General features: G+C 41.8%; 2 protein-coding genes across 2 annotated transcripts in view; both read right to left on the bottom strand.

Annotated features, from left to right (window-relative positions):
- Positions 1–32: 32 nt before the first annotated feature.
- LOC106744565 (translational activator of cytochrome c oxidase 1) lies at positions 33–1,640 on the bottom strand. The gene is made up of 4 exons (XM_014619458.1): positions 1,251–1,640; positions 774–1,020; positions 442–601; positions 33–276 (listed from the first exon to the last, which is right to left on the bottom strand). The coding sequence occupies exons 1-4, from the start codon at positions 1,417–1,419 to the stop codon at positions 70–72; spliced, it is 783 nt and encodes a 260-aa protein (XP_014474944.1). The 5' UTR covers positions 1,420–1,640; the 3' UTR covers positions 33–69.
- A 1,207-nt stretch (positions 1,641–2,847) lies between these two features.
- LOC106744545 overlaps positions 2,848–11,171 on the bottom strand; it is a 14,811-nt gene continuing 6,487 nt past the window's right edge. Inside the window, exons 2-3 of the mRNA XM_014619421.1 lie at positions 9,657–9,890; positions 2,848–3,020 (exon numbers count right to left, since the gene is read on the bottom strand). Coding sequence (XP_014474907.1) covers positions 2,931–3,020; positions 9,657–9,887 — 321 coding nt within the window. The 5' untranslated portion in view covers positions 9,888–9,890 and the 3' untranslated portion in view covers positions 2,848–2,930. The remainder of the gene's footprint in view (positions 3,021–9,656; positions 9,891–11,171) is intronic.

Raw genomic sequence — 11,171 nt, 5'->3', positions numbered from 1 at the left:
TATAATGCAAAAAATAAAAGAAAATGCTAATATATAAGACCAGTATATGATTTAATTTATATTACGTTATCAATCTTGTACTATGTTATCATATATATCATTAATATCTTCCAAACTTAGAATTCTTTCACGAATTTGAAAAGCACTTTTCAAGTCTGATTCATTTAATTGTACTACATTATGTGGTACATAATCATTTGTTACTGAAACAACATAATATTGACGACTTTCCAACAAATGTTTTATTTTCAGGGTATCCTTTGGGTCACATGTAAACTGCAATAGAAAAATGTGTTGTTTGTACAAGATAAAAAAAATCATATTTCTGGCATAATTTCTTATGTTATTTTCAATACGAATTTATATTTTGCTTATATTTTTAAATGACATTTAAGGCAACTTTGTTTCGAATTATTATACTTAAAAAACTCAATTATATACCTGGAAATATTGTTCATCATCTTCTTCAAATTCTTCTACATTCTCTGCACCAACATTAATAGCATCATCTGTGGCCTCTTCTAAAGTGCCCTTCTTCTCAACTATAATATTTCCTATGTGTGCAAATAGGTTTTTGATAGAAGAGTCTGCGATTTTCCCACTATATTTGCAATAGAAAGAAGTATTAAATAGATTTCATTATTATTGCATACATATATATAGTAGAGAGAAATAGCATGAGAATATTTTTCACAGTGTTTAGAAATTATTGTGCGCATTTGTATAGAGTCCCATTTTGGAGAGATATGCTGTATATAAATACATTCATTTACCTGCATTTTTTCAATTTGCAATTCAGCTCTAATTGCATTTGCTTTGTATTATCCGTCATATAGTGTGCAATCATCACATAAGAACCTGGCCCACGAATTTCTATTGTTCCTTCTTTAGTTTTATCTTTCCGCGATTCTATCTTTTCTATGCAGTTTTTTATTGTGGCAAGAGGCATATTTGCTTTCTTAGCTTGTTCAATAATTTGCGCCAATTTCAAATTGTCTTCAGGTTTTGCGCTGCCATGCTCTGAAGAAAGATGTTACTTTTTATTTTCTTAATTTTCTCATAAGAGACAATATATTTAAACATAGTAATAAGAATAAAAAATGATAGTTTGCGTTTAGGAAACACAACAGTTGGGTGATTCGTCAACATAATTGGTATAAATTTAGAGATCTAACAGTAAAGACCAATATGTGTGCAGAAGCTAATAATATAGCAAGCATTGTATACAACTGTCAGTGAGCACGGCATACCTTTTATTGCAAATTTCATTTGATTTCTAAATCTAGAAAACAGTACCATTTTTTCGTGATCATTTGCAGCCTTTATATGTTTTATATTTTGCCACTTGCTATGACCTTTAAATCTTTTGCCATCCTTAAGCGTCAAATAAATGCATCTGTTAATCAGCACTCTGTTCATTTTCAAGAGAGGTTATGTCGAACAATATATTACATGGATAATATATCCGTTTGTTTCGCCGAAACACCCACTTTTTCTTATATTTCGCTTATTTTCTTCTTGAATGGTCGAGAGAGCGAGGAATCTACGCCAATTATGTGTATCTCACTTCTTTTCTAAAGTTCATAGACAGGAGAATATGTAGATGGAGCATAAGGTCCTACTTTAAGCGAGGCAGGAGATATAGTTCTTATACTTCGGTCGATTTCAGCTACCCCTAAAAAGTGTGTGATGAGTCTATTTTATACCAAAATTAAAACAGGGAAGATTAGCAAGGGCCCCTACGCAAGGTATGTTGTTAACTTTAAGTTAAAGTCTAAAGCCAGCGGTACACGATGCTCGTTTTCGTGCTGGATTGCTTTTTGGATGGAAATACTGCGTTCTGATTGGTGCATTTCCGAAAATGTATCACGATATATTGAGGATGCGTCGTACGAATTAGTCAGATGGAGAATTTCTAAAGTCCCTAACATTTTCCCTAGATATAACCATCCACAATGAGCGGGCATCGATGTTTGAAGAACACCGATGATCTTGCTCAGCGTATCGCAGCCATAACTGAGAAGAAGACACTTTGGAGTCCGAGACACGGATGTTCTATGTTTTCTCGCGTCCGAAGGAAGGTCTCGCGCTCGAATAACAGTCGGGAGCAGAGAGGATAAGTCTTATGCGATTGTCGTATGTATAAACTAACCTTTGAAAACAACATCTCGCGGAACAGATGACCGGGTGATAGTTTGTTGCGGCAAATCTCCAGACAACGTAACGTCTAAAATCGAAACATAAGACGTCTGAGAGACGTCTTCATTTTTCGATTTACAAGTGAAATTAGTATCTCGGACATCGCCGAGAGACTCTCAGGTATCTACGGTTTCCCGAGAGAAAGACAAATAAGTTGAGATTTAGTTAGGTCAATCCTCTAATAGCAAGGTGGAATTTCAATGTATCCAGGAAGGTGGGGTCGAAGACTACGCTCTGTTTTGTTCATTTTTTATCTAACCAACGTACAGAATAGGTGAAAGAAGTTAATAATAACATGAAGTATTCCTTTAGAAGAGAAACAGCGAAAATAAACGAAGCTATGTACGGTAAAAATATTTCGTGTTGAATTTAACACATTTGGCATATTTATCTAAATTTTTGTGTTAATTTACACGAAGTGAATACATTGAAAAATAACACAAATATTATGTCAAAAAGTATGAAAATTAATATCGACGATATATCAATTCATTTCGGGCCGGACTGCAAACAAATTGAGACCCGTTTTTAGATAATTGGAATCCTCGGGACTCAAGATACCTAAAATCAAAAATTTTCAACCGTTTTCCCCGGAAAATAGTCGGAACATTTACCTTGAGTGACACCTGGCGTACACCTGGTGGATCATATAATGGGAATCGTCATTATCGGCGATTTGAACTTTGGCAATAATACCCCATTGTTTTTCATTTTTTCGTTTTTTGTTAATTTTAATTAATTAAAAAGGTGTGATTTGCAAGATTATTTCCACTCCCACTTGCTATCAGGGGGATGATGGAGTGATCAGGTGGAATTAATTTCTGAAAAACAAAAATCCGAACTATATTTTGGTAATAAGATCTAGGCCAGAATTTACCTATATCATAGATAACAACATTTTTAAAGACAGGTAAATTGCTGTCCCTATATAGGAACAGAGGGACGAAATGGGTCAATAGACATTGAAATATAAAATGTGTTACTTTAACACTTACACACGTTGAATAAACGGCTGAACGCAAAATATAGAATTAACAGAAACACATGTTAAATTAACAGACGGATGTGTTAGAAATGAAGCAGAAAAATGTTAACAAGAACTGATTTTAGCACAAGTATAAAATGTTTCTCACCGTATAAAGTCAATCTGACCTTATCATAACCACTTTACCGTTAGAGGACCGAGAAAGGACAGATCTGGTCGAAAATATCCCGAGATATCAGCGTAGAAATTGATTCGCATCGTGAATTCGCGACAAACATAGAAATAGAGCTGCATGATGCGAAGCTCATTTGCACACAGGCACAAACACGCGCGCACACACGTACGCACACACACTTACCTAGCCGCTTTTCTTTCAGGTTAATCACTGGCGGCGCGAGAATCAAAGGCAACGACGCTCGACGAGTCCCGTTCACGCGAGTCGCGTCAAAGGAACCAGCGGCTACGAAATTAACGCGATTAGGCCGGCGTGCCCGTTGACTCGCTCGGGGGTAAGTAAAAAGAATAGCATCGAACGAGTGGACTAAATTTAGAAGCCCAAGAGGGTGAAGGCGCTCAACAAGCCGGACGGAGGGTCGATACTTAACGGCGCGCGATCTTCGTCTTAGTGCTCGCGACGAAAAGCTGCGGTTTAAGCACACGATGAAACGAGCGCATCGCGATCGAGCGAGAAGAGACGCTAAGAGAACGCTACGTTACAGCGCGGAGGGATCTTTTCTTACGTCGACGCTCGTAAACCTCCAAGATTTACGCTCGACGCGCTGCGTTCTTTCTTGATTTTTTTCTCTTTTGTTCTCTAAAGGCTGGATGCCCGTTTTCGTCGTCGTTGTTGTCGCCGCTATTGTTGTCACACGCGACTTCCGCACGTTGGAATTATAATGACGCCCGGGTCGTTTCATTAGCGAAATTGCCTCACCCGGACTTGTGTGTGCCGTTTCCGTCATCATATTGAGGAAGTTAATTAGCAGTCAAGAGTGTACATATGTAGCCCAATCAATCATTCTCCATCTACTGAGATCGTTAGTCATTCGAGATGCGGCGCAAAAGCTCTCGACTCTGGTTACAAGTCAAGCGTTTGTCCTTGACGTAATGGAACGACCGCGGCCCGGGTCAAGACGGTAGGGTGATCGTTCGTCGCGTTTCAGAAGAATAATAGTTACGACTATCCGAACCCCCGGGGGAGAGGAGGAGAGAGGGTGCGTTGAAATTAATCGACGACACTCGGATGTACAGCGTGAACAAACGCGAAAGAACACTCGCTCGTTTTCCTATCGATGAGTTATTATCGAATGTGACAAAAAATAGCAAAAGCTTTCCACAATTAGACTCGTTAATAGTCACCAAACGTTCCGAATTATTGTTATACTTATTTACGTTAATCTCGTTTTGCTTATTGCGATATCGTCTATAATAAAAGTTGTCATCGTAATCATTATTAGTGTCATTACTGTTAATATTATTATTATGATCGCGAAGTAACGCGATCGGGGCTCTGAAAAGTCGACGAAGATCGGCGAGGATCGCGCAATAATCTCGAAAATTGAGCGAAAGATGCGCGATCTCTGTAATACACAAAGAAGAAGAAACGGGGAGGAATAATTTTGCCGGTGCGGCGAAACCGTCCTTGCTACCGCATATTCGTCGACAGCGATAAAATTTAATTGGCATGACCAAATTAGCGGGATCATTCGTAATTAGAGCGGAAACAATTCTGTCGCCAGGATGGAAAAAATTCCGCTGGATGAATTAGCGCCTTTGGGACACGTTAATTTGCCGTTAGAACAATATGGTGTTTTCTTACATTTACTAATTTGCTCTTACAGCAAGATAATTCGGCGAATGGCAGTTAGTACTCTGGACAAATTGTTCTGTCGTCCACGTAACAACTGACAGATTTTATCGCGACAGTATCGGAATTTGCAGCAGATTATTTTTCTCCGTGCAAATTCCCGCGTAAACATCTTCCCAAATTTTATATAACAGATTCCGATCAGAATACCCAAGGTAGTTTCAAACAATTTACCCCACTATATACCAATTGGAAATCCCATTTTCACTTCAACATGAGACGAAGCCTCTTTTCCGCGATGCCGATTGGCTGTGCTCTACTATTCTGCAACTGTTATCGCCAGAGTCGAGCGACAGTTTATCAAATCCGAATATTAAATTAGAAAGTTAATAAACGAGGTTACTTTTTTAACATTATTAATAGCACGCGCGCGCGTAGTGTAGCTTGTAAAAGTATGAACGCTCGGAGCGCTTCGTATATTTTGATATCAATCGTAACGCAAAACAGAAACCAGGAATAATCTTTGGGAGGACGTTGAAGGTGACCGAATACAAGATCTCTTTACTTCTGCCGCTTCCAAGATACGTTGACAGTGTGTCAATTCAACATTACGCTTGTCTACTTCTTCTTAACACACTCCCCGTGTTAAGGTAACACGAAATTTAGAAACCGTTTTCAATACAAAATCCTTTACCACGTGGAACGTTTGAAACGTTGAAACGACGCACTTTCGACCGTGCGTCTTTCAGCGCAACTAAAAGATCCATCATTATTTTGGGAAATCAGATTGGGATCCCAATTAGATCCCAGGGTGTCTTCTGTACTCGGGTGTGTGTGTGTGTGTGGCGCACACTTGAATTCGCGCGGGATCGACACGCGCCGTCCGAACGAAAACTTTCAAGCTTAATGACCGTCGCGCGGCGCGAGTAAGTTGTCCCTGCGTCTTCCTCTCCGACTCCCGGCCCATCCGTTCTTTCTTTTCCTGCGCGTGTGTGTGCGCGCCGATGCGGGCCGCGTATAGGTGTGTACAACAACGCGTCGTGTTCAATTTTATGAAGAAGAACGTGTGGGGGTTGCCGACGGAGCGACGTTTAATAAAGGGCGTGGATGTGTACGTGGATGGGTGTGCGCGCGTGTATGCGCTAGGGGTGCTAGTTAGCACGGCGCTTGGCGCCGGCGACGACGTCGCCGTCTGGACGCGTATAGTCTCCTCCCGGCGTTCTGCACCGACGACCTTTTAAAGCACACGCTGACGCGAAACGATGCTTCTTTAAACAGCGCCGAGCGAGCCAATGATACGAAATAAAGTAACTTTAGGCGTTTAGCGCGACGCGCATCGATCCGTTATTATGAAAATTCTCGAGACCGCTGGTGATCGGTGAATCTCGATTAATTAACCAATCACCCAGATCACTCGGTCTCGTTCGGAATTTTTCTTGTTTCACCGCATGATGCAATAAGACGCTCTCTCTCTCTCTCTCTCTCTCTGTCTTGATTTCGAGCGGCACGCAGCACGCTCAACTCGCGAGTTTAATTCGGCGAAAATTTGGAAGTTGGGAGAAAGAATTCGCCGCGAGGCTTCCCGATAACAGCTCACCGTTGATCTTTCGTTGAGCTTGCAGCGATAAGCGATCGTGAAATGCGAAAGTTTCAAGTGGGAGCGATTCCCAGTTCGAAGCGTAATCGCGCGCGGGTCGCCCACCACGAGGTCCCGCGGCAATTAGCTCTGAATTATGCCTCCTCAGAACTCGTTTGCGAAACGCGGATCGTTTTCAGTTTCAATAAGCATACACTCCGCCGAGTCGAAATGCCGATGCTATTTCGATTGCTTTTAAGGATAGTTTACGCCTATTTAGAGATGCGAGGCCTGTAAAAACTGATAAAAAACCTACCTTGACCATACTGACATTTGTTCATTTCTCTCTCTTGAACCTTTAATTCTACACAAAGAAAAAAAGACCGGTTGGATTATTAACATGACAATGGAAACGCGTTTAGTTCATTCATTGTCATGTTAATTCCATCTTTTTTCACCGTACATAGATTTAATTTTAATGTTAGCTTGAACAATCCATTTTGACGCTAAATTGCGAAAACGAAAAATTAAAACATCACTGGAGCCGAAATAAAATAGATTATATTATTAAAATTGAATTCGTGTGTGTGTGTGTGTGTGTGTGTGTGAATTTATTTTGCAATCTTAGCTCTTACTGTTATAGAATTGAAGGTTCAATGTAAACTTAAAATTTCGACACTTGTCAAACATTTTCTTAACTCTCACGAGGAAAAGTGGGGTAACAGGTCGTAAAAAGAAAGGTGGAACCACGAGTGACCCAAATGTATGAATATGCATTCTATTTGATTAAAACAAGGGAAGGGCACAAAGATAATATGGAATAATAAGAGAGAGAGAGAGGGGGAGGGGGGAGAGAGAACAAAAATATGTTTTTCAAAAATATTATAATAATACGCAGAATTTAAAAAAGTACTCGATTCAAATAAATAACAATCACTCCAATACTCTTTAATAAATCTTTACTTGGATCAAGTAATAAATTTACTTGTTCCAGGTAAAATATTTATCTGAACCAAGTAAAATTCACTTAATCCGAATAAAAATTGCTAAGGAATATTGGAGTAATTATTTATTTGAATCTAGCACTTTTTTTTCTACACATAACAAATAAATGCCTCGTTAGGGCTATAAATGACTTCTATCTTTTCTTGAGAGGGTTAACGCCGTTATGACACGATCGAATTCTTGTCCAGAGTATGCACGGGCATGTTTCTCCGTAATTTCGGTCCGGATGCGATTCGGAGCGTGATAGACTCGCGCGATTAGGACGATCAGCTCGGTCGGAATATCGCCTAGATATTAACATTGCAATGCGCGATTACGCTTCACCAGCAGATATATTTTCAGCATAACTGACCCCCTTTTCGTGCGCGACAATAGCGGATCTTTCCTGATTCCGTTGCGACAGACACCTCGCTGCAATATTCAACAACGTTTTTGCTACCGACCCGTTGTTCGATTTTCACTTCACAGGCACAGAAATATCCGATATCAATTGGATTCGCGTTCGTCGCCCGCTCGCTCGCTCGGCCGCGGATGCTCGCCACTCGGTCACCCGTTACACCTTGCGCGTGTGTGTACATCAGTGTTTTCAATTGAATTGGTACTGTGCCACCCTTCTCCGCTCTTTATTAGCCGGCAGCGGTGAAGAGAGAAGGTCGGTCGGTTTGCACGTAATCCAAGTTAACATTCGGGGGATTAGAACTTCCTCTCCCGCCGCTCTCATTCGTATATTCTGGCCCCGCTTCCCGCCCGATCCTGGCGGTCGCAGTTCGCCGTATTTAGTCAGCAGTAAAAGCTTTAATGAAAAGGATCTTGGTTTCACGAGGCACTAAAATCGGTTATATTGGCGGAGAGGAGAGAGGTTCGACGAACGAACGCCCTTTATCGAACGATCACATAAATGCGCCCGCCCGCTCCCCCCTCTCCTCTATCTCTCTCTCTTCCTCCCCTATCTTTCTCACTTCCTCTACCTCTTCTCTCTCGTTTTCTCTTTCTCGTAACTTCCCTCTCACGTCTTGAGACCGGCAAAACTTTGGATTAAAAACACCCCGGAGCGAGTAAGGCGGTGTAATCGGGCGAGAAAAGTCCGTTCGCGTGTGCCGCGCCGTAGTTTACGGCCGTTCGTCGCTGAGTTATATACATGCACGATAAACATCATAAAATTCGCGTAACATACTGTTCCATCAATTTCACTTCACCCTCGCGGGATTATCATCCCGCGTCGCGAAGCGTTAATTTACGTTACGAAAGGGAAGATGAGAGAGAGAGAGAGAGAGAGAGAGAGAAGCGTATTTATTTCCAGATTTTCTCGCAATTAGTAGCTTAGGGCTAATATGCATAGTCGGATCCTATATTTAAAATCGTCTGAAGTTCTTTCTCAGCTGCTGTACGAATGGTTTCATTGGCTATGAAGCATCCGGAGATGGTCTTTAGATCTTAAATACAAGATTGGATCATGTGTGAACATATATTAATCTTAGGATCGCTCTCAACAAACTCTAATTCTCACCTTTATATCCGGTTTTTCATTTTCTGGTTAACTTGTGATTAAGACTTAATCTGATGATAATGTAAAAATCGTGTCTATTCATAGTTTTTCTGTTCATGGTTAATCATTAAACTTTTAAAAGTTATCACCGCCAAACCGTCAGTTTAACGATGAACCATGAATAAGAAACACAACTTTTGCATTATTATCTTATTTATTAGCTAACAATATTAGTATTGTGTCTAAACTACAAGTTAACCGGAAAATAAGAAACCGGGCCGAGTAGTTTCTCGCGGAAAACCGCTTTCGCGAAACTTTCGCGCGACTTCGCGTCCGCTTCGCGAGATGTGTGACAATTACGATTACGCGCGAGTCGATAACGTCGATACGTCGCGAACGGCAGATCATGGTCGATACCGCGCGACGAGCGACCCGGCAAACAAGGGGCGCTCATTATCGCGACGAGAGACGACAGCGGCGACAGTGTGTCCGCCGATTGTAGTTCTTCCGCCCACGTTTTATCCCCCGCATGTGCGCCTGCGGGTTTAACGGTGTGTTCCCATCGTTTATTAAGTTAACGATCAGTCGTGAACCTCACCTTTATTGGATGCTTTTCGGCGAGCATATGGGCGGGCAGGAGAACAATGGTGGATTTAGAGCCGCGAGGCGCGTTATAGCGTGACGTTCGAGGACCTCCGTTAATAATGTCGAACTTTCCAACTTCGACTGTTACAACGAAGAAGCAAATAATCACGAGCCCCTGTTGTAAATCAACTGTTCGACGCGATGGGGCTTCACCCCTCTCGTATCCGCACGGAATAATCCGCATTACCTGTTGGAGAGAAAAAGAGAGAGGAAATTTTAGTCGAAATTTTAGTCTTACATCAAGTCCATTTAATTCCATATGAAGTCTTCAAGCGGAAAAAAAACGGAATGCCGAATAAAGGTAGTTTTTTTTAATGCAGGACGAAAGTTTCGAGTAACAGAGGAGGAGATGAAAATGCGAATACTTCCGAGTCTTCCCGTGATATTCTCCGCGCGATGGTTGTCCCTAAGGCTTTCCGCCGACGTCGATTCTACAAGAGCAACGTGCGCCGCGTATCGTCGGAAACGTCGGAGAACGTGGCGGAAACCAGCGCGCGGTCCTCGTCGGAATTAGACCGAGTTTAATCGAAGCCAATTATCGGAGCCGAACGTGAAAATAGACGCTGGCGCGCATTAGGGCGCGAACCGAGCGTTAGAAATGTAACCGGCGGATAAATATGCATGTAAATCTATATAGCCGAAGTGTGTCAGGATGCTAATTTCGCGCGACGTTCCAGTTATTTACGACGCCACGTGTTCCGCCGTCAATTACCATTTTATGATAATCATCAATTTAATTTTGACGGCGGATTGACCATCGGAATAGCATGCTGCAACGACATTGCGAAGAAAAAAAGGGGAGAGAAAAAAAGACGTCGATCGCTCGGAGCAACCGAGCGGAGATTATCGGATTTTTTCCTCCCCCGATGTACACGTGCGCGCGTGTACACATTACACTCGGAGGGATGAAACGCGCGCGTCGGATTCGCGTCGTAAGATAAGAACGTCAAAATTATTCGCCCCCCCCCCCTCTCCCGCACGCCGTCGCACGCGGATTTCGTCGTACGTTTGACGGTCACTCCAGCCGCCGGTGTATTAACACTAAAAGAAACTACCGAAGCCTGTCAAATCAAAACCGGTTTGTGTAATCCTTTCTCATAAAAGTTACTCCGATTTCTAATGGTGCATTCTCTGAGATTAACCGTAATTTTTGTCGCAATGTCGTAAATGAATAAATATTTCTTTTCTTTGCATTGTTGTTTTTTTTTTTTTCAAAAATCTTATTTAAACTGCTCCGGTAGGAAGGAAAATACACGTTAATCGTCGGTAGTTTTAATGTTAATGCATACCGCAAATGGCCCGTGTATCTCTCTCTCTCTCTCTCTCTCTCTCTCTTTCTTTCTCTGTCCTCGCAGTTGCAATTTCGGGGGTTTATCGAAAAACCGCGTGAATTTGCTCAACACGTCGCACGAGATCGCGTAAAGCAAGATCCGCCCGGTGGGGAGGGGGGAGGGGTACAATGGGGGGG

This window comes from Dinoponera quadriceps, unplaced genomic scaffold (assembly GCF_001313825.1).
Source record: "Dinoponera quadriceps isolate SergipeBrazil2010 unplaced genomic scaffold, ASM131382v1 scaffold1339, whole genome shotgun sequence".
Lineage (NCBI taxonomy): Eukaryota > Metazoa > Arthropoda > Insecta > Hymenoptera > Formicidae > Dinoponera > Dinoponera quadriceps.
This window is presented reverse-complemented; position numbering and strand designations above follow the sequence as displayed.